This window comes from Mastomys coucha, unplaced genomic scaffold (genome assembly GCF_008632895.1).
Source record: "Mastomys coucha isolate ucsf_1 unplaced genomic scaffold, UCSF_Mcou_1 pScaffold9, whole genome shotgun sequence".
NCBI lineage: Eukaryota > Metazoa > Chordata > Mammalia > Rodentia > Muridae > Mastomys > Mastomys coucha.
This window is the reverse complement of record NW_022196915.1, coordinates 86,750,126-86,774,017: the sequence shown is the minus strand read 5'-3', so window position 1 is coordinate 86,774,017 and position 23,892 is coordinate 86,750,126. Positions and strand designations below refer to the sequence as shown.

The 23,892-nt window shown below is 42.8% G+C and overlaps 1 protein-coding gene across 3 annotated transcripts in view; it reads left to right on the top strand.

Moving 5' to 3' along the window:
* Positions 1 to 23,892, top strand: part of Tbc1d4 (TBC1 domain family member 4) — a 174,617-nt gene that overhangs the window by 110,937 nt on the left and 39,788 nt on the right. For all 3 annotated transcript variants that reach the window (XM_031362940.1, XM_031362941.1, XM_031362942.1), the window contains exons 3-8: positions 25 to 114; positions 3,744 to 3,848; positions 10,782 to 10,914; positions 15,651 to 15,742; positions 15,975 to 16,085; positions 18,178 to 18,297. In XM_031362940.1, coding sequence (XP_031218800.1) covers positions 25 to 114; positions 3,744 to 3,848; positions 10,782 to 10,914; positions 15,651 to 15,742; positions 15,975 to 16,085; positions 18,178 to 18,297 — 651 coding nt within the window. The remainder of the gene's footprint in view (positions 1 to 24; positions 115 to 3,743; positions 3,849 to 10,781; positions 10,915 to 15,650; positions 15,743 to 15,974; positions 16,086 to 18,177; positions 18,298 to 23,892) is intronic.

The window sequence follows — 23,892 nt, the reverse complement described above, 5'->3', positions numbered from 1 at the left end:
GAGTCCCTTGCTTTACCTTTCAAGGTCGGCCGATTTGAGATTAACCTCATCAGTCCAGACACTAAATCAGTTGTGCTCGAGAAGAATTTCAAAGATATCTCCTCTTGTTCTCAGGTATGTATCACGTCACAGCACAGTGTCTGAAGAAACCCATTGTCACGTTCCAGAATTAGCCACAACAGCTGGGCATACACAGATCACGTGTTATTGTTTTTACATTAAGTATTTTTTTTTTCCTGTATCGCTCCTCCCTTTCTTTCCCCGAGGCATGAACCTAGGACTTTTCTTACGCATGATGCACCAGTTTTCCATCAGTGAGCCCCAATTTAAGAAAAAACACTTAAAAAAAATTGGTCCTTACAATTAAAAAATTGGTCCTCGTGTGTTTGTCTCTATGGCAATAGGCTCCTTCCCAGGACCTCAGTGTCTGTCATCCACTTTTCTCTCAGCTCTCTGACTTAAGGATGTTTCATTCAGTCTCTTCCGCTGGGGGGAGTTTTGTGGTGCTGAATTCTTCTGAAAATACCTCACGGTGAGCGAGCATTCCTCAGACTCTTGGGCTGTGGGCCCTGTGGACATCATCAAGATAGATTTGTTCTTTATCCCAGAGCAGGTGACACAGGAGAAGTAGTCTTTCAGTGTGTGTTACCATAAATGGTAGAATGTGAAAAGGATCTTTTGGTACTTTCATTCTTTTATGATTTTACTTCATATAATATGTACTTATGACTTCAAAATTAATAACTGGTAGGAACAAATGTGTATAATATTACTCATAGACTATAGTAATGTTTTTCAACATCCACCCCAAAGTTTGAGCTAGCCAAGTATATTGTAAACATATCAGCAAAGATGGTGTATTTAAGTCAAAAATGTGGAAAGGTTACGCATTCAAAGGCATCTCTGTGGGATGGAGAATTAATTACCTTTAGTTTTTGTTCTGTGACTTAAAGTGTATTCAAGAATGTGTTTTTTTTATAGTGTCTCTACATTTGATATTGAAAAATCTGAGCTGGAGAGATAGCTCATCTGTTAAAGACAAAAGTTCACATAGAAAAATCACACATGCCATATATATATATATACACACACATATACATACATATATATAATGTTTATTTGATTTTTGAACTCAATATTACTTTTGGTGTGGCATTAAGGCTTTCTTTTGATGACATGGATTTTTAAGGATCTACTAGTTGTTTGCTTTAGCTAATATACCTTCATTTCTATTACCTTTTTTGATATTGTTCCTGTAATCGGAAACTTTTGAACATTTTATACTCTAGCAAGTTAGAGAACAGTAGCATTTGAATATAGGGAGGTTATATTGCAAACTTTGAAATTCTTATTTAAGAAACACAAAAAATTTTGTGGGTATATGATTTAACTCCCCCCCCAAAATACTTATTGAGTATTATTGTAGTTGTCTGTTTATGGGAAGATCCCCACAAGATCACAAGTCTTCCAGGGGCTGGTGACTCCTGGTGCGAACATGTCTTATTTGGTGGGACGTTAGATGCTCATATAGCCCTTAGGTGCTCAGTACACGTGGCCACTGTGAGTGAGTCCGTCTCTATAGCTCACCTTGTGCCACGTGCCACTATAGCTCACCTTGTGCCACGTTCCACAGTGAAAGTGATACTCACCCATGTTTAACTCACACCACGGGGCATCCTTGAAGGCAGCCCCTCCTGCCCCCGCTTTCCCTAAGCCGCCCAGGAAGTATATATCAGTGTGCGTTGATCATCCAAATGAACATAAGCACACACAAAGACAAATGCAGATGTGGAAGTTCGAATATGATCTCCTCCTTTTTCTGTTTATTGAAGACAAGCTCTGAGTTATGATACTCTGGTTCAGGAAATGGTCAGCAGCAAGAAGGAAGCTAGTGGGCAGGCAGGCTGTCACAGCAGTGGCTGCTCAACCCCTTCTCTCCACCTAGTCTTCTAACTTCCTTGTAGGAAATAAATGGATACAAGGTAGCTGTGTTCAGTAACTGGCCTGCTTTTGAGAGCCTTCCACGTACAAATGTGTCTTTCTTTGAAAGGGCAGTGGTGTGACTGTTTTCCCAGTCGCTATGGGAGTCACGAGTGCTCTTTTTTTCCCCTGGAACCATTGTCAACATCTGGAGACTCGCTGAGCTAATGAGGCCCTGTGAGGTCCCCATTTAGTATTAAGCCAGGAATTAAAAACTCCTTCACCAGAGTTGTGCCAGGTGGAGCTCATTTTAGCTGACTTAAGGCCTCACCTCTCTCTGCTTCCCTCACCCATTTTGTAAAAACCAGAGCTGATTTCTTTTTTTCTTTTTTTCTTTTTTTTTTTTTTTTGCCATGTCCACTGGATAGACCAAGTCTATTATAACAAGAAAGAGCAGTGGTCACTATTGGTAGAACACTCGGGACCACCACCACAGCTTCTCAGCTCTCACACCTGTCTCAAAGTGGGTGCCATTATGTTATTTTGTAATGAAAACAAACAACAGGGGCTGGTGAGACGGCTCAGCGGGTAAGAGCACTGACTGCTCTTCGGAAGGTCAGGTCCTGAGTTCAAATGCCAGCAACCACATGGTGGCTCACAACCATCCGTAATGAGATCTGACTCCCTCTTCTGGTGTGTCTATATAATAATAAATAAATCTTTTTTTAAAAAAAAAGAAAAGAAAAGAAAACAAACCACCACCCCCACCGCCACCGCCACCGCCTCCACCATCATCACCACCACCACTACCACCAGGAGCCTCTGAGACAGTTTTCTGCAACCCAGCACAGTATTTCAAACCTAAGTCATTAGCTGAGCCCAAATTTAAGTGCAAATCTGTCCTCCGGGACTGTTTCCTTTTTATTTAAATTCGGGTGATATCAGACACACTTAGTATTTCCCATCAACTCAGCTTTTCACGTCGCTGTGCTGCCTGTTGAAAAAGGGTGTCGGTTACTTCCTGGTCTCTGTGTGTACTCGGCCTCACTTTTTTACATTCTTAAAAGTTTATTTTGAAATCTGTTTATGTATTATTAGTGTGTGCACCTGCCTGTATGCTACAGCACATGCGGAGAGGTGAGAGGCTGGCTTCCTGGAGCGGGTTCTCTCCTTCCACCTTTATGTGGATTCCAGGGGGTGAACCCAGGTTTCTAGGCTTCTACACCAACTGAATTCACTGCTGAGCCATCTCATTCCAAAGGCTGAATTTTTAATTAAAGCAAATCTAGCCGAAATCCTTTATCTTAGATGAAGCGCAGTGATTTGTGAATGTGGATAATTGGTACCTGCAATAATGAACAGACGAGTGAACACTAATATCAGTCTTTCTTTATGCGCTCCCTTGAGTATCTATAAATTGACAAATGTTCCAGCAAGCTCCATACGAACTTTATGGAACTGTATATTCCATATGAGAGTTCACCCTTGTACGAATCTCCTGAGATTCGTAGCTCCACACAGAATAGGAAGGGTTTGATGGTGAATCATTGACTGTTGTTCCAGGACCATAAATTGAACACCAGGCAAACAGCATGCTTTCATTATAAGAAGTGGATCACAGTAGCCGGGGAAGCACAGTCCGAGTGAATGTCTCCCTTTAATTGTTGCATTAACGGGCATCCTGTGAGCCAGTTGTGACACTGGGCCTCTGTCTCATTGCCAGGAGGGAGAAATTTGTGGACTTAGGAACGTGGAGAGGTCACGTCAATCTTTGCAGAGCACATTCCCATAAGCACCGCTTGCGTTTCTTCTCCTTCATCTAGGGAATAAAGCACGTCGACCACTTTGGCTTTATCTGTCGGGAGTCGTCGGAGCCGGGGCTGAGCCAGTACATCTGTTATGTGTTCCAGTGTGCCAACGAATCTCTGGTAAGTGGGTTGCCACCTCCCGGTGCCTCTGCCAGTGGATCCCTCTGTCTTACAGAAATCTCATCTGTTGGGGACCAGTCCTCAGTGAGGAAAGAAAAGGCCGCTTAGACAGATGTTCATACTCTGGAAGGGTGCACAGAAGTAGAGAGCCACAGACATTATTACATGTAGCCATCACTCTCTTGGCTTTAACACACAGTGTTGTATAACCATGGCTTTGTGTGTGTTTGTTTGTGTTTTGGGGGGAGGATAGGGGGAGGACTTGGAGGGGGAAGACTACCAACAGGAGAAAAGCTGCTATGTTTGCTGTTTTGTTTAAAGACAGGGAGAAAGGGACTCATCTCTTTTCTTTGTAGGGATGGCATCAGAAATTAGACAATAGTCCCATCAAGAGAGTAAAGAACTTGTCTTAATCTTCAAAACACTTCATTTATTTTGTCTCTTTGGAATTTGCCAGTTTGGTTTTCCCCTAGCCTTCCTTATTCCTCTCTGTTGGAGAACTATGTAAGGCAGACTTAGAAATACATCTGGTCAAGAAATATGTTGCTTTTTTTTCTCCTCAGTGTTTTTTTCTGTTCTTCCACACACACAGCCTTCCTTCTCTTTCATTGTAATATAAACCTTCAGAGGTCTACATCACCACTACTAGATGAATTTATGGAACAATATTAATTTTTAATTGTGATGGTTTGTATATGCTTGGTCCAGGGAGTGGCACTATTAAAAGGTGTGTCCCTGTGGGTGTGGGCTTAAGACCCTTCTCCTACCTGGAAGTCAGTCTTCCACTAGCAGCCTTCAGATGAGGATATAGAACTCTCAGCTCTGCCTGCACCATGCCTGCCTGGATGCTGCCATGCTCCCACCTTGATGATAATAGACTGAACCTCTGAACCTGAAAGCCAGCCCCAATTAAATATTGTCCTTTATAAGACTTGCCTTGGTCATGGTGTCTGTTCACAGCAGTAAAACTCAAACTAAGACAGTCATCAGTTCGGCTAGGCTGGCTAGCCAGTGAGTACCAAGAGCACCAAGGACCGTCCTTCCTGTCTCCATCTCCCCAGCACTGGGATTATAAACACAGCTATCACACCCAGCATTTTTTCTCCCCTTTGGATTATATCATTATTATTACTATTATTATTATTATTAATTTGATATTTTCTTAATTTACATTTCAAATGATATCTCCTCTCCTAGTTACCCCTCTGAAAAACAAAAACAAAAACAAAAACAAAAACAAAAAACAAACCCTGTTTCCTCCCCCTTCCTCCTCACCAATCCACTTTCTCCCCCTTCCTGGCCCTGGCATTCCCCTACACTGGGGCATAGAACCTTCACAGGACCAAGGGCCTTTCCTCCCCTTGATGACAGACTAGGTCATCCTCTGATATACATATGCTGCTGAAGCCATGAGTCCCACCATGTATGCTCTTTGCACACCCAACATTTTTACAAGGTTGTAGAGATTTAACTCAGGTTTGTAAGTTAAGCACTTTACCAAATGAGCTAAATCCCAGCCCATCACCCTAATTTTCTTAAACATATACTCCTCCTACCAGCACGTTCCCTGTATGCGATGGTTTCAGGCCACACTGTGTGCTTCCTGGTGCTTGTTACACTTAACTCTGACCTTCACAAGCCTGCTAAGGACACCGAGACACTGAAGTCCTGGGAGTAGGCAGGCACACAGGCACATTCTGATCCTTGACCTCTGGGTCTCCAGCTTTCTCTCTAGAGAATAAGAAATGCCTATTCCTTAGCAGTTTCTTATTCTAGAAACTTACATTTAAGCTTCATTTTTCCCTCTAGTTAATTAATGTTATTCAGTAAATATCCACATGTACCTATCCAGGTGAGTAGATTCCAGTCAGGGCCCAGGACTGAACTTTGAGGGAGTTGCCCTTGGATGGTCATAGTGGCAGCCTGATGCTTGGTTCCACACACCCTGCTCACGGCTCTTCAGTTAGGCAGGCTCCTCTTCTTGATGTCCTTCATGTTTTTGACCTTTCTATGACTGAATGATCACATTGCTCATAAGGTCAGAGGCTGCCCTGATCCAGGGACAGTCAGAGGTGCTCCAGGGACAGTCAGAGGTGCTCACTGTACCACTTGCTCAGGAGGGAGAACTTGGTAAAATCCACTTGTTTATGGTTGTGTTTTCAGGCTTTATTTCATTTTTAGGGCTTAATTGGTTTTGTTTGTTTTAGAAATGGCCAATAGTGATAGAAGATGTCGGGTCTGCAGCCTTTCCATGTCCATACTCGGGCCTGTGCTGCAGACCATGCTGGCTGTGTGTGCCTTCTTGTTCTACAAGGCACTATTAGGCTCAGTTTGGGTCTCATTATTTTTAAGATGAGATTCAAGCTAAGATCTTTTAAGGCCCCCTCTTCAAATTTTATCAGTCAGATTTTTTTTTGACTTTGATAATTTTTATTCTTTTTTTATAATTTTTTATTAGATATTTTCTTTATTTACATGTCATATGATTTATCCTTTCCCAGTTTCCCCTCCAAACAAACAAACAAACAAACACAGCAAGAACAAACCTTTGTTGGCTCCCCATGCTTGCCACCCCACCCTCTCCCACTTATTGGCCCTAGCATTCCCCTACACTAGGGCACAGAACCTTCACAGGGCCAAGGGCCTCTCCTCCCATTAATGATCAACTTTGCAATCCTCTACTATACACATGCTGCCAGAACAATCAGTCCCACCATGTATAGTCCTTGGTTGGTGGTTGATTCCCTGGGAGCTCTGAGGGTGCTAGTTAGTTCATATTGTTGTTCATCCTAAGGGGCTACAAACCCCTCAGCTCCATTGGTCCTTTCTCTAACTCCTTCATTGGGGACCCTGTACTCAGTTCAATGGATGGCTGTGAGCCTCTACATCTGTATTAGTCAGGTACTGTCAGAGCCTCTCAGGAGACAGCTATATTAGGCTGTCTTGTCCTTCCTTCAGTCTCTGCTCCATAGTTAGTATCTGCAACTCCTTCCGTGGGTATTTTGTTCCCCCTTTTAAGAAGGAATGAAATGTCCACATTTTGGTCTTCCTTCTTCTTGAGTTTCTTGTGGTTTGTGAGTTGTTCTTCCTGTAGTCCGAACTTCTGGGCTAATAACCACTTAAAAGAGAGTGCATACCATGTGTGTTCTTTTGTGATTGGGTTACCTCACTCAGGATGATATTCTCCAGATCCATCCATTTCCCTAAGAATTTCATAAATTCATTGTTTTTAATAGCTGAGTAGTACTCCATTGTGTAGATGTACCACAATTTCTGTATCCATTCCTCTGTTGAGGGACATCTGGGTTGTTTCCAGTTTCTGGCTATTATAAATAAGGCTGCTATGAATATGGTGGAGCATGTGTCCTTATTACATGTTGGAGCATCTTCTGGGTATATTCCCAGGAGTGGTATAGCTGGGTCCTCTAGCAGAACTATGTCCAATTTCCGGAGGAACTGCCAAACTGATTTCCAGAGTGGTTATACCAGTTTGCAATCTCACCAGCAATGAAGTAGTGTTCCTCTTTCTCCACAACCTCTCCAGCATCTGCTGTTACCTCTCAGTCAGATTCTTAACTGCAGCATGTGTCATTGGAACTGCAAGTCAGAAGAAAAATCTAATGTGTACTTCCTATGAAATAGAGGGTGGCCGGGCCCTGACCAATAGAACAGAAGAGTCAAGTCAGTAACACTGGTGGGAGAAGCTTGCTGGGTGAGTGGCCTGGCAGTTGTAGAAGATAAAATATAGCACATGCTGACCTGTCTTCTTGAAGCACTAGCTCTACATAGTTACCATTTTCTTTCGCTTCTTTATAACAATTGCAATGAGTTTGTGGACCAAATAATCCTAGGATAGGTTCTGCCAGGCTACGCGCTGGTTGACATGTTCCCTTCTGGCTTCTCCCTTCTTACCGCTAGGGAGGAGGTTAATATTGTTTCACAATGTCATTTCTTCAAAGTTCTTTCTCCAATTGGATTGAAAGAATGTCAAAAAGAGCTTACACTTACTTGTAAACAACCCTCGTAAACTCTAAATACACACAGAAAGCCCTCAATTACAGTATAATTAAAGTAAGTTAAAGAAAAGAGAAAAAGATCTATGCTATTCTTGATCTAGAGTCTATGTGAGCTTCACCTTTAGTGACATAATAAGAATATTTCTAATAAAATATTGGTATAATGATCAAAGAATATAAGGTTTATATTCTAGAAGTTATCTTTCCCTCATATCTGATGTGAATGAAAACATAAATATTTAACATACGAGGAACAAGCATGAGAATGAGTAAGGGACAGAGTCCAGTTTGGAGATTCCGTGGAAGGTGGTGAGGGAGACAGACTGAGGTTGTAAGAAACAGAACTAATTTATAAAAGTTTTTTATAGGAAGAAAAATATAAGTATTGATATTGTTTGGCCTCAGAACAGGAACTCAGTCATGAGACATGGCTGGGCATATGAACAGTGGTGTGAACATTCTAACACAGGGTAGGTCTGCTTCAGAGGCTTAGATGTGACACATACAGGGACCACTCCATCTTGTGACTAGTTAGCCTCGTTAGCTGAGCATTACCTTTTATTAGTACTTGTTAAAATGCTAGTACTTGCTGGGTACCTTGAAAATTGAAGGTGCATTCTAGTAAAAGATGTCTATATGCTCTTCAGTTATTTTTGTCTAAAATGTAATATAATACTTAAGCTTGGTATATTATATCTAAAGATATTATCTTCACTATGAGTTGTCTTATTATTAATATAAATGAACTTTCTCTGTCTGATCTCATGCTGTTTGGAGAGACGGGAACTGTGCCAGGTAGTGACTGCCAAGAATGCTTGCTTTATTCGTATGACTGACATTTCTGCCTGTCCATTTGCTTTTGCCCTTTTGACATGACCTGTGATGTTTTCCTTGTATTTATAATGCTGTAATGTGAAATTTTAAGTGCACTAATCTTGTGACAGAATTTATAGGCTATCTGCAAAAGTGATGGGTTTAGAAATGGAAACATGTAATATTCTGCACATCACATGGAGTTTGTTTGTTTGGGTTTTTTTTTTTTTTTTTTTTTTTTTTTTTTGACAGGGTTTCTCTGTATATCCCTGGCTGTCCTGGAACTCACTCTGTAGACCAGGCTGGCCTTGAATTAAGAAATCCACCTGCCTCTGCCTCCCAAGTGCTGGGGTTAAAGGCATGCATCACCACTGCCCGGCCACATGGAAGTTTTAATAGTATTTGTGGTAAGGAGAGGTTAGTTGTCACATTTCAGTCACATTGAAATGGCTTCTTGTTTCATCTGGAAAGAGAGAAGAAAACACAGACATCCAAAATTTCTACAGAAAATGCTTCACAAGGAACATTTAAGGGACGAACAGCACACACACACACACACACACACACACACACACACACACACACACAGATACAGAAACACGTAGTATATATATATAAGAAATTTGTATATGTTATATATTTAATGTAATATATATATATTGTGTGTGTGTGTGTGTGTGTGTGTGTGTGTATGTGCTATGTACTACTAAATCCATTGACAACCCCTTCAGTGTATGGCATAACTGAGAAACAAGAAATGGAATAAAGAAGAATATGCATAAATAATTACATTTCTTTTGAAAACAAGGTAAATGTGATAACGATACAAAGGAATTAAATACTTTTTGTTCTAAAAATGAGGGATTTTTATTTTTAATTGTAGCATAAAGTGACATGTTAGGAAAAAAATCTGCCTTTATAGAGTGTTATAAAATTATTCCGATGCTTTTCTGAGAGTCATCATACCATGAAGTACAAAAACGACCATGAAGTACAACATCGATGGCTGCTTGCTTGCTTTAGGTTTTTAAAGTCTCCTTTCAGTTTTACTGAGTTAGTAAAGTTTTTGTATATTCTGGGTTTCTCTTCCCTTCAAATGAAGAAGTAGATTAATATTCTTTTAGGGCATCTTATTCTTAGACTCAGTTATGGAAGAAAGGGAAGGACAGAATGAAGACATATTGTACTATTCATGAAAGGAGGTTTTGCTTACCAGACCCTGTTGAGATGAGACCAATGGGATCCAACATCTCTGCCATGAGGGCTTTAGAATTTTACCAGAATCCTACACCGTGTGGGGACATCTCCCCTTCCGTTAATGATTATGTCACAGAGAGAGGGCTGAAACCTGAGGAAGATGAAGAGCTACTTCAAATGAGTAACTCAGATACTAGATAGTTGGTTCAAATGCTGGCCCAGCTCAAGAGCAATGCAGAAAGTAGGCTGGCCATTCTGGGCTGCTGGCCCCACAGTGAGGGAGCCAGTTCTTAGGAATTTAGATGCAAGAACTTCAAATCACAAATTATAAGTAAGATGGTAATAAATCAGACAATGTAGCCATCAGGCCAACAGTAGTCGTAGATTTCCCCACTGGTATTTAACTGGAGATTATTTATCCTCAGAGCTCCACTCAAACTGAGCTTTGTTTACACCAAGAACAACCTACAAGAATAGGGTGCCTATTAACACAATTGAACATATGACTCTAATTTGTTGTTCCCAATATATACCCAAGGAAACTTCCAAAGAGATGTTTAATCTGATAAGTCATTTAATTAAGCGGAGACTTGATCTGCTAATTAAACTGTCTGTGATAGTGTAGCTGCCTGGGAGACTTGAAAATAGCAATCCAATAATAGATCTGCATTCTCTGCCACAGACTGCAGTGGTCTTATTTCATCTAGCTTTTAATTATATGGATGAAAGGTCTGACTTCAACACTTGCTGTTCATTCTCTGCCAGCTCTGTTAGTCATCAGAATTCTATTATTTATTATTTAGTCAGCCATCTATAAAGGCTCACATTGCGGCTGGGTTATTTTTTTTTTTTAAATGTTTCCGTGAAAGCCAATTTTTATAGACACAGGTTTTGTTTCTTCTTGTAGGTGGATGAGGTCATGCTGACTCTGAAGCAAGCTTTCAGCACGGCTGCTGCGCTGCAGAGCGCCAAGACGCAGATCAAGCTGTGCGAGGCCTGCCCCATGCACTCTTTGCATAAGCTCTGTGAGAGAATCGAAGGTACCACAGAACATGGCTTTGGCTCGAGAGGAGTTTGCTTTGGCATCTTGACACTGAAGTCCCCACTGTCAGTGACTAGTTCTTTGTCTCGCTGTGAACAAGAATCGCCCCCTCCCCACCCCCGAGCGTTTCTCAAGCCCAGTCAAACTCAGCTGCGCCATCAGTCGCTTCTGCAGCCTTGTCTTTCTCCCTTTTCTTCTGAAGGCAAACTCATGCCAGGAGCTTGTATTTCCCACAGTTCTTATGCCTGGTTATATATGTGCACAGTGGGAACTGAGCAAACATTTGCTGACTGAGGGGAGCGACGCGAACTCCCTAAAGACTGTTCAGTCCTTCCTTTGGTGCTTCTTCTCACTTGGTGATATATTCCTTTATTCTAAAAGTTGTGAAGGGTAGCAAAACTTGCTTGGTCTTTAGGATCTTGGGAAGAGTTGAGATGATGGAAGTGGTGTCATGAAGCAAGTGTTTTGTTTTTTGATCTGCGCTGAGATGCTGTCTCATAACGCTGGTGAGCGGTCCTCTGTGGACGAGGCAGGAGGTGCCAGGGATGCAGAAATGTTTGGCATGCACTGTGCCTGAAGAACCCTTTTTGTGTGGAGAAGACAGGCATGTGAGCAAAGACACGACGCGGTTCTGGGTGATAGATGCTGTAATGGATGGAAACGCCACAGTAAGGCTCATGCGCTCACTGTGGATTCTAGTTGTGACTTCTATCCCATGGGCACCAAACAAGCATGTGCTAAACTGTAGATTTATTGAATATCCATACAACTCTCTGACCTAAATCTATCTCAAGGTAATATTCAGGTCTTAAAGTTTATAAGGGTGATTTTTAAAGAATGGTTATTACTTTACAACATAGAAAACATTTACCAAATGGAATGCATGTAACCAAATGGAAGGTGTGTGTGTGTGTGTGTGTGTGTATTTGTGTGGCTGGTGAAGGGAACATTATAATCTGTGTGGAAGGTGATTATGCAGGATTAGTTAACTGTATAGAGGGAGAGAGAGCCCTTCCATAAGATATTTCAGTTGGATCTAAGAAAGTCCCCAGTTTACAAAAAACAAATAATAAAAAAAAAGCATTAAAAGAGAAAGGCATTTTTAATCCTGAAAGATGGAAAAGATGTATTCAGATACCAAAAAAAGCAAAAAATAGAAACAAAATAAAGCACATTATAAAAGCAATCGCTGACAACCTGGATGTACTAGCTCCAAGTGTTTATTTATCAGCAACTGCTTATTTGGAAGTACTTGATCCACAGATTCGCTCTCAAACTTGTCAGAAGCTCTACGTAAAAGAAAAAGAAAACTTCTGAGGAAGTTGTAGACGCCATTTTCAAGCCATTTCTCAGGTGGTTCTCATACCTCGAGGATCATCAACAGCTCTCTGATTTCCCCTCTGAGGAAGTTGTGGAAGCCATTTTCAAGCCATTTCTCAGGTGGTTCTCATACCTCGAGGATGATCAACAGCTCTCTGATTTCCCCTTAAGACCCTCTCAGCAAGAAGGAAACCATGGCTGGTCCTGGAAACCTTCCTGTCTTAGCCAGTGTCCCATTGCTCTGAACACCATCACCACAGCAACTCCTGAATTGGAGCTTGTTTACAGTTTTGGAGGTTTAGTCCATTATCATGGTGGGAGACATGATGACATGCAGGCAGCATAGAAGGAGTAGCTGAGAGCTGTATCCTGACCCAAGAGCAGAAAGAAAGAAAGAAAAAGATACTGGACCTGGCATGGATTCTTTTTCCATTTTTATTTTTTATTTTTATTTTTTTTTGAGACAGGGTCTCTACGTAGTCCTGGCTATCCTGGAACTCAACTATGTAAATCCTCCTGCCTCTACCTCCTGAATTCTGGGATTAAAAATGTATGTACGACCATAACCGGCTACATTCTGGTAAACACAGTTTACTGACTAGCAGAGATAGATAGCATATCAGTTTAAAACCACTTAAGAGAACACATAAATTAAGTTTGAAACATCTTTGACCATTTAGTTTTAGAGAATGGTCACAGAGTTTTCTGAGTCTCTGTCCTGCTTTCTGCAGCACAGGACAATGCTCCGAACAGGAAATGGACATCGACATTAACTCTTACCCAATGCAAGTCTTCCTTGCTCGTCACCAGTTCCTTTTCTTCATCCGGAATCCAATTCTGACCTGTTCAATTCTGATCCAATTCTGATGTTTTGCTCTGTTATTTCACAGTCTGCACGAAGCAGGAAAGTTTCCTCTTTATTCACGCAGGGGTGTGAATCAATACGATAAAATCTCATCTGAGAAGCAATATGATAATACGTCGTCTGAGAATCAATATGATAATATGTCATCTGAGAGCCTCTTCAGGAGCCTTTGCTAGTACATAAGAACCCAGGCTTATGAGTGGTTCCTACCATCGAAATAGATTTCAGCAGTCTCTGTGTGATTCTCTACAGAATCTTGCTTGTGCTTCTGAGAGAAAGGAGGGGATGAAAAGTTACTGTCCTTTTCCCGGTTCCTGCCTCATAGTGAACTTCAACTGCTGCACTCGTGGCCAAGCTTGTGTGAGCCAGCTGTCCATGACTCCTTGTAGTCATGAACTAAATTCTAACTTTTATGAAACAGTTTTTAAAAAGGCTTCTTTGCTATACTATCTGCAGAGATCTTGGTAATTTTCAAGAAGTAGCTAAAACGTAGAGACCGAGGAGGTGGCTCAGTGGGTGGAGGGCAAACAGTGGAAGCGTGAAGACCTACATCATGGTGGCACAAGCCTGCTAGCCCGTTGCTGGTGTGGTAGGGGCAGAGATGGTTGTGTCTTGTGTCTTAGGGGATAGACAGCAAGGCAGTCAAGCTGAAGCTGAAATGACATTCCAAACTGAGGTGGAAGGGAGTGAGAAAAAGACATCCAACATCAACCTCTGACTTCGACAGCACATGTACCCTCTTCACACACACCGCCCCCCTCGAAAATCCACCCACACTCCTGGCTAAAATTCAAACAGATTGCTCTGCTTCAATTAGCTGACACTCTGTGTTTTCCTTAGAAACTGAATTAGAAAACTTAACAGTAGGCTTAAAAAACATGGGAATGCTTGTATTTAAATTCTGTAATACCAAATTAAGTCGTAAGAAAGTATTTTTAGTCAGCATCTTTGGCTTATTCATTGTAAGTAAAAATAACGGATGCACGGGAAACACTGAACTCAGGGCTTGATATTTCAGACTGTGTTTACCGTCCTCACAGTGAGAACCTTACAATAGCATCTTTTCATCTTAAAGTTCTATTTACTTAGTTGCTATGTGTAGTGGCATGTGGGTCCTAGTGTGGCATAGCACGTGTCTGGAGGTCAGAAGACATTGCTATGTGTAGTGGGGTGTGGGTCCTAGTGTGGCATAGCACATGTCCGGAGGTCAGAAGACAACTTGTACGAGTTACTTCTCACTTCCTGCCATCTGGTTTCTGGGGTTCAAACTTGGCAGCAAGCACCTTTACCCTCTGATCTATTTTGCTCAATACTAGATTACTTTGCTAGTCCATCTAAAAGTTTACTATATATTATATATAGCTAGACGGCTACTTTATAATCCAAATGTAGTGGCAATGCTTACAGTAACAGGTAACCTGTGTCTTTACAGTGGATGCTCACTGGGAATTAAACCTTCTTTTTAAAAAAATAAAAATAAAAATAAAAACAGGGCTGGTGAGATGGCTCGGCAGGTAAGAGCACTGAGTGCTCTTCTGAAGGTCCTGAGTTCAAATCCCAGCAACCACATGGCGGCTCACAACCACCCGTAATGAGATCTGATGTCCTTTTCTGGTGCGTCTGAAGAGAGCCACAGTGTACTTATTTATAATAATAAATAAATCTTTGGACCTGTACAAGCGGGGTCAACCGGAGCGAGCAGAGGTCCTAAAAGTCAATTCCCAACAACCAGATGAAGGCTCACAACTATCTGTACAGCTACAGTGTGTGCTCATATGCATAAAATAAATCTTTAAAAAAATAAAAACAGAAACATCCCTATGGAGAGAATTCTCCAAGGACTTAATATAAACTATGTGTGTGTGTGTGGAATATTTGTTGGAATGTATGGTCTAGCACACATGGGAAGGCATGCTGCACAGCACAGAGAGTGCTGAGGTGACAAGACTTGAAGCTGACGTGGGCTACAAAGTGAGATGATCTGAGCAACAGCAGTGACAACAAAACACAATGGAAAGGTTTATGAATATCTCAATACAGAGAAGTAAAGACTCATGGATGGAATAATTGCCCTAAATGAAGTTTTATTCTATTTAAATGGAAGGCCCAAATAGGGCTCACCCCTGCTTCAGTCGTCCTGTATTTCAATGTCACTATTAATTTACGTTTATGATAGGTTGTGGCTAAGGCTAGCCCTGGACTTTCTTTCCTAACTTTCTAACTAATACAGGCCCTGGGCTGCCATGTGAGTTCCGTTGGGAGTTTTCGTAGCAGTTGGTTTGCGAGTTTACTGAGTGGAAGCTGGCTGTGCTTGGTAGCATTAGAGATTCTTCGTAGACACTCTCCATCCAGGTCCACCGTGACCTCTGCTGGTTCAGGTGTCATGGTTTGCCACGAGGTTTTGTCCTAACACTGTCATGCTCCAGGGTCCTCTTCTTGAGAAGGCTAAGGTTAGGAACCTGGGGGGCAGGGGGCGAGAGAAGGGTAATGGCCGACGTACGCTTAGGCCTCTGCAGCCAGCCTCTACCTCACACTTCCTCATCTTTTAGGTCTCTACCCACCACGAGCCAAGCTGGTAATCCAGAGGCATCTCTCTTCGCTGACGGACAATGAGCAAGCTGACATCTTTGAACGGGTTCAGGTAACACTCTTCCCAGATCTCCTGTAATGAACGTCAGGAGCGACACTGAATCCAGTCATTGAATTCTTTCTTCTTTTCATTCCATTGCCTGGAAGATACACATTCCCAGGGCTGGCAGAATGGGGAGGCCAGGTTTCTGTATATCCTCTGCACATGTAAATCTAGCTGAGGCTACACCAAGAGCAGCGAGTCTGGTTTGCCCTACTCGGCTCTCCCCTCATGTTTTCAACAGAAAATGAAACCCATCAGCGACCAGGAGGAGAACGAACTTGTGATTCTGCACCTGAGGCAGCTCTGTGAAGCCAAGCAGAAGACCCACGTGCACATCGGGGAAGGGCCGGCGGTGAGACCAGACCTCCTCCTTGGCTTCTGTCTGTCTGTGCATTTATTCACTCCTGGAGTTAAATGATCACATAGGACATGGGAGAGAATTCTTTCCTTTGGGCTCCTATCTTTGTTAGGGTGTTACTGTGCCTTAGAAAAACCCAGCATTTATGAAGTTTATGGGAAATTTTAGCAGACATTGGTGCTTGGAGATAGATAGAATCATTATAGTTTCAAAATGTAAAATAATTTGGTACTTTGGGTAGAGAAAAGGCAACCGTGTATGTTCACAATGTACAATGAATGAGTATGTTAAAATTACATTGACCTATGATTTTTGTTTACATATCTCTACACCTGTTTTATCCGAATAGTAACATGGACAATAGTCATTCTTGTGCATGCCTGCTTCCACTGTAAAGTGAAGGATGGCATGTCTGAGCCCATAGCTTTGAATGAATTCTCAGTTGCACAAATGATTAAAAAAACCAAACAAACAGACAAAGCCCGCCACTAGAGCACCATCAGAAGGATCTTACATGCACACCTCCTGAGGACACACACACAAGCATCTTACATGCACACCTCCTGAGGACACACACACAAGCATCTTACATGCACACCTCCTGAGGACACACACACCGTGGTCTTGTATCTCACTGCACCTTTTGCATCAGTAACTTATTTTCGTGTGGAGGCATTTGAGATGGAGTCCAGGCTTCCCCCAAACTCCAAGTCTTGCTGCTTCAGCCTCCCCAGAGGCAGAATTAGAAGCTCCTATTACCATGTCTGGCTTTGTGTGTTTTGAGTGTGGATGAGTGTAGAGGTCAGAGGAGTGTTCTAGGGAGTCAGTCCTCTCTTTCTAGGCATCTCCCTTGAGTCTAACTCAGGTGGTCGGACATGCAGAAACTCTGTCGCTAGCTGAGCTGCCTTCCCATTCCCCTCCTATCCACAGATGCAGCATTGATCAGATGTGGCCTTTGGGAACCAGCAGCCCTTTCAGTCTGTTTTTTTCTGACCTTTGTGTGACATTAAATATGTCTAGGAGATAAATTCCCCTAAAACACAGCACCTCTCTTCTCAGCATTGATATTAACATATTTTTCACTTATCTAGTACTTGAGGGCCCATCTCAAGGGTTTTCCCTAGCTTCACCTTCTCATGTCAGCAGAGAACTGTAATGGGATTAAATACATAGAGCACCTAACTGTGGACACCCCACTGATTCATGTTACTGATGGAGCTTTACTACTCTGAAAAGTACATGGCCACATACAAATAAAAATGGAGGGTTTGTCGTCATTGTTGTGTAAGATTTATTTATCTTGTCTGTCTGATTGTTTTGCCTGCACTTGTGTCTGTCTGTCCACGTGTGTGCACAGGATGACTGCAGAGGTCAGATAAGGTACTGGGTTCCCTAGAACTGGAGTTAATGAAAGACTTCGATCTACTTTGGATGTGCTGGAATCAGAATCTGAGTCCTCTGCAAGAGCAACCAGTGCTCGTTATCGTTGAGCCACTTCTCCAACCTCGAAAACAGAGTTTAACAGAGGCACCATTAGATTGCAGCTTTGAAACTTACTTTACCCACTTGACTGGGACACAATACAGACACGTTGGAAAGAGATGGTGGTAGACAGCAGAAAAAGTGACATCCCGAGTTTTTTGTTTGTTTGTTTGTTTTTCGAGGCAGGGTTTCTCTGTGTAGCCCTGGCTGTCCTGGAACTCACTCTGTAGACCAAGCTGGCCTTAAACTCAGAAATCCACCTGCCTCTGCCTCCCAAGTGCTGGGATTAAAGGCATGTGCCACCACTGCCCAGCAGACATCCTGAGTTTTTAATCTTTGGTAAATGAAGTGGGGAAATGTGTGTGAAATGGAGAGGCACAGAGGAAAGGTTTTATTTCTCTCTTTTTTATTACTTAGAATATTAAACTCTCTTCCTTATAATCTTCGTGTTCACAGTGTGGAACCTAAATTATTACATCCTAGTTGAGTGACTTGAAGATTGCTTGCATTTTTTCTTTTACTGCTTATTCCTGAGCCTACATTTAAAACCTCATTGAACCTCAAGTGTGTTGACACTTTAACCTTGCTGTTTTTCTTTTCCTAGATTATTTCAAATAGTACAATCCCAGAGAATTCGACAAGTGGTGGGAGGTTCAAGCTTGACGTTCTGAAAAACAAAGCAAAGAGATCCCTAACTTCTTCCTTGGAAAATATCTTCTCCAGGGTAAGATTGAATTGGGCTATCGAAGGCATCATCTGCTTTCTGCTTCACTTTGATCAGCTCACTGAAGACTTCATCAAGGGGTGCTGTTAAGATAATTTTAATTTGGTTAACACTGCAATAACATAATCTTGCAATCCCTGTATTGAGAATCAGAGGTACGATTGGAGTGGGCAACTAGCCTGGGCTACATAGTGTCTTAGAAATCTCATAAAACAAGTTTCCTTCTAAAGGTCTAGGTTTGTTCTCTGACCTCTGAAATCTGAAGTCAAGCCACAGAGAATTTTTGTTAGAGATATGTACGTGTAGAAATGGGAAATTGAATCCTGGTGTGCAATTCTGTAAGAACTTTTGATGCTTTGATATCTCATAATGTATTTTAAAACGTCTGCTTTTCCTTTTTCCACTATTAGATGCTGACATAAAATCTTAGGAACAATATGAAGTAGTGGAAAAATTATGTATCCAACTTAGGAATTTTATATGTTTCATTTAAATGTTAGCAAAATGTTTCCCCCTGCACTTTCATTCCCTCTTTCTGAATCATAAAGTCTTAGGCCTGGGCTGCCATGTTTCAGGTGTGAATGCTGCCTTTGTGGTCCAAGAGCCACCCTGTAGCAGACAGCGGCCAACCGAAGAGAGTGCCTGGTGCAGGGAGCCTAATTAGTGAAGGAAGGCACAGCCTGTGAAGGGGAAGTCTAGCTGAGCGTTTGAGGTGGAGGGGAGGAGCAAGCATTCACAGAGGAAGGTGGCTTATGCAGGGAGGTAGAGTCTGAACAGGCTGGGGGCGCTAACGGCAGTCGGGGTGTATAGCCCCAATGGGGTGAAGAGAGTGTTAGACGGGATGCAGCAGAATGAGCTCAGTCGGAGGGTGGTTACGTGTATAGATATACGAATGTTCATGACATCCAGGGGAGATGGGAATTGCAAAGAGGAAAAGGGTGGAAATCAGAAGGAACTCTTCTGTTGGATTTAATGTAGACGTATGTGCATGAGATTATGCACATAAATATACACGCTGGACGCAGCTCCTAGCTTTATTGATCGAGAGAACCTGGGAGCAGCTTTCCTGTCCACACCTGACAGCCAGCTTGGTTGGGTGACATCTGACTTCTGGATTTTGGTTTCTACGTGACAAATGGTGTTGCGCCACATTCATGGCAGTCGTTGGTTGCATTACTGCCTATGACCTCCAGCTTGGACATACGTCTAGTCCAAACTCCTCGGATATCCTCCAATTTCTGGTCCTGGTCCTTGGCAATTCTGAATTCAGTGGGCTCACTGTTTTGTGAGATGTCCCTCAGCTATGTTTGCTGATATGTTCCCTTATTAAATTCAGGCATGGCCTCCGTGCCTGTTGTGCCCCAGAAGTGTCACTATGTTCATCACGGCAGGTGACGAGGACTCCAGCCTTCTCATGCTGGGCAGCAGCTAGACTTCCTGTTATTATGATGGGGCTATGGATGATCTCATTCAAAACTTGTGGGGAAATGTAATCTCTATTAGGAGAGAATAGGATGGGGGAATCTTGCTGAGGTGATTAATGCATTCATGGGACTAGTTGACTGATGTGTTGATAGGTTAGCTCTATAATGGGGTGGCTGTCTGCTTGGCCAGATCTGTTATGGCTCCTTTCTCACCATGTGATGCCCCTGCATCACCTCCCCATGTTGCTGGCAGGCAGGTCCTTGCTGGACATGCCCTCTTGACTTTGAACTAGAATTGTGAGCTAAAACTGAAAAAAGAAAACTTGGCTTTATTAGTTTCTTGCCTTGTGGTGTGATGTCATTAACAACCAGAAAGCAGAAGACACAAGGAATAGAGTTCTTTTGTTCCACTTCAGTGTGATCTGGGCGTGGGGCAGTGCCGTGCGTGCATTGCCTGGGGAGTTGGTGAGGAGTAAATGTGCTGATAGACAGACAGACAGACAGCACTTAGAGTACTGCTCAACCTGGCTGCTGTTCTTATAAAACAGTTTATGTGTCATTAAGCATTTAGCTCTGAGCTATTATATGACTCTATGTATGTATATATGTATGTCTACTTATCTACCCATCATCCATCCATCCATCCATTCATCCATCCATCCATCTGTTTGTCCATCCATCATCTGTCTGTCTGTCTCTCCATCCTTCCATCTGTCCATTCATCTGTTTGTCTCTCCATCCATCCTAGACCATTCCAAGTAGCATTTTTTTGAGAATTTATTAGCATGAGGAGCTCATCAGTACAAGGGCTCTATTGTAACTGTTTTACTGAGTTATGCTCCTAAGGAAGATGAATGGCCACACACTCCAGGTCAACCTTGTGTCCCCAGGGCTCTCTCTCCAGAGTGAATGTGTTTCATAGCTTAGGAGCCCACTCTAAACTCACAATCGATTTGCTTAATAAATTACCTTGTCATGTTAAAATATGTTTAAATGTGCACAATTAGGGTCTCAAGAAAAATCATTGCAGGAACCCCATTTAAAAGAATTGTCGCAGACAGGCTGAGGTTTGGAAGTTAGTGGGACGTTTTCATTCTGGTGGGTGTGTATTTATATCCCACCGTGTCTAGCTAATATTGCCCATATGCACATGGATGGAGGGTTATCCGGCGGGGCATAGGCAAGCTTTTAAGCAGAACTTCCAGAAGTAAGCAGCGAAGAGGACTGATCCTCTCTGCCAGTCTCCTTGGCCAGGATCATATGCTAGCATCTTTTTATTTATTTTATTACTTATTCACTTTACATCCCACTCACTGCCCCCACTCCCAGCCATCCCCTCCTGCATGCTTTTCCCCATTCTCCCTCTCCTCCTCTGAGTAGGTGCTGGGCCACCCGGAGTGCCCCCAACCCTGGCACTTTAAGTCTCTGCGGGCCTAGGAGCTTCCTTTCTTACTGAAGTCACACGAGGCAGCCCAGCTAGAACATATCCCATGTACAGGATAATCCCCATTCAGGTTGTTCAGGATCCACATGAAGGTCAAGCTGCATATCTGCTATGTACGTGCCGAGAGACCTGGTTCCAGTCTGTGTATGCCTACACAGCCTACAGTGAATACTGAGGTCAGACTTCCAGCAGTTCGCAACTTGTGGGTTGCAACCCCTTTAACACCAGACTTCCTAAGCTATGAAACACATTCACTCTGGAGAGAGAGCCCTGGTCAGTTATTAGCACGTACTCCCTTATAGGACAAGAGCACCAAATTTGACGTTATTTAAGTCATACTTTCATAGTGATACATGAGCTGAGAGGGACACAAGGTTGACCTGGAGTGTGTGGCCATTCATCTTACTTAGGAGCATAACTCAGTCAAACAGTTACAATGGAGCCCTTGTACTGGTGGGCTCCTCATGCTAATAAATTAACTGGTTAGTGGTTCAGATTCTGAGAGCCCCAAGGGTACAGGTTAATTGACTCTGTTGGTCTTCCTGTGGAGTTCCTATCCCCTTTGTGCCCCGCAATCTTTCTTCCTTAAGAGTCCCCAAGCTCCATCCACTGTTTGGCTATGGGCATCTATATCTGTGTCAGTCAGCTGCTGGGTGGAGCCTCTCAGAGGATGGCCATGCCAGGCTCCTGTCTGCAAGCATCACAGAGATGAGGTGGCCAAGTGGTTAAGGCAATGGATTGCTAGCATCGTTTATGGGGCTCTTCAGAAACAGAACCCTGAGCTCATCATATCAAAAGATATAGGAGGTGGGACTGAGGCCTGTGGTGTAGCAGCTCTACGGGCAATTCTGATGGACTGCATGCAGTTTGCTACTCAGCTCACGGTCCTGTGATGCTTCAGGGTCCTGGACAGCATTCATTCTTAGCCTGGACACACGTGAGCAGCTTTACCATCATCTAGGCCAGTGGTTCTCCACCTTCCTGGTACTGCAGCCCTTTAACGCAGTTCCTTGGGTTGCGTTGACCTCCCCAACCATGAAACTATTTTGTTCCTACTGTTATGAATCATAGTGGAAATAGCTAACATGCCACCTTAAAGGGGTTGCAACCCACAAGTTGAGAACTGCTGGTCTAGGGCCCTGTCCATCGCACAGAATCCTGACCTAACCTCAGAACTGCTTCATCAGAAAATCTGGAATCATGTCCAACAGTGTGGGCTTTAACAACCCCATCCCACCCCACCCCACCCCCAAGTCGCACTGACATAACCTCGAGTTTGAGAGCTGCTGCTCCAGACAAGGGTGATACTTGAAGCTCTGACATCTCAGGTAGAGGTTTTACCAAGACCTGTCAAAGTGTCACCTGCAGGAAGGGAACACAGTATTTAGTAAACAGTTTCATTAGAATGATCGAGTAGCTGGCGAGGGACCTGAAAGCAAGACCTGGCCCTGGAAGCTTTTATGGCTATGAACTTAGACAGCTTTTTTTCTGTTCCACTGTAGTTTCCCCATGTATAAAACGTGCATTGCAATGCCAAGTTACATTACAAATTAGCATTGTGAGAGGGCCACACTGGAAGTCTGACCTCTGTATTCACTGTAGGCTGGAAACCTGTTGTTTACAAAGAAGTTGAAGGGTTGCCCTTGCCCTCCGTTTAGACCTTGGTACTCTGCACAGCCCTTGCCAGCCTGACTTTGAAGTGTCTCTTCTGCACTCCTTGAATTGCTGTAATGGCTCTCAGCAAGGCCAAGGCCAATCTATTTTGGTCTCAGTGAGGACTGTAGCTTTTGTGCCCTGGAGTGATGCCAAATGCTATAAATGTTGTGGCCTACCAAGGTCTTCACATGTTACAGAAGGCTGGCCTCTCCATCTGTCTGGTAAATTCTGACACATCTATAGGGGTTTGTGTTCCACAACTTACCATTTCCTCACTTTGGGTTCCATAGTAGAAGTTGAGTCCAGCCTGAGTGTAGCTCCAAATTGCTTTCCAAAGAGAGATGTACTTGTTTATGAGATGGGATTCCTGTTGTAATTTCTTAGAAGCTCAGGTCATTAGCACTGAAAGGTGGACCCAAGGGGAATGACTGGCACTGGAGTCACTCAATCATCATGCCATAAAACTGAGAAAGCCGAGTGGTTAGTTTAAAGATAGAACCTTGTGTTCTGGTTGCTTGCTGCTATTGCTCGGGCTTCCTATATACTCACTGCTGTAAAATGTGATTTATTTTCAATCCCTTTCTACTCTTTAGAGCAATGTCTACTGTATCCTTGAGGAATTAATGTTTGTTGACACTTTTAAAGCAAGGTTGCTTTATTTTTACATAAAAACCAATATACAGATATATATAAAAGACCATAGGGAGCAAAACACATGACTTAAATTCTTTTTCTCATGGAAATGGTTTGTGATATGGGCCAGGCTGTCATATAAGCCATAGCTGAAAGTAGCAGGCATCGGCTTTGCTGAATGCCTTTCAGCCACACACTATTGCAAAAGTTTATTAGCTATAAATATATCTCCTAACTAGATGCTCACTTGCTACAATACAGATTAAAAGCCTTAAAGGACACGGAGAGACTCTTAAGTTATTTCAGGACACCTCACTCCACACACCTTAGTTGAATTCCCTGTTGTTGTAATTCCACCTTCCATAAAGTCTGACCACAGGGGGCAGCACTGAGTAGGGGCTCAAGGGCGTACTCTTTTTTTTTTTTTTGGATTAGATC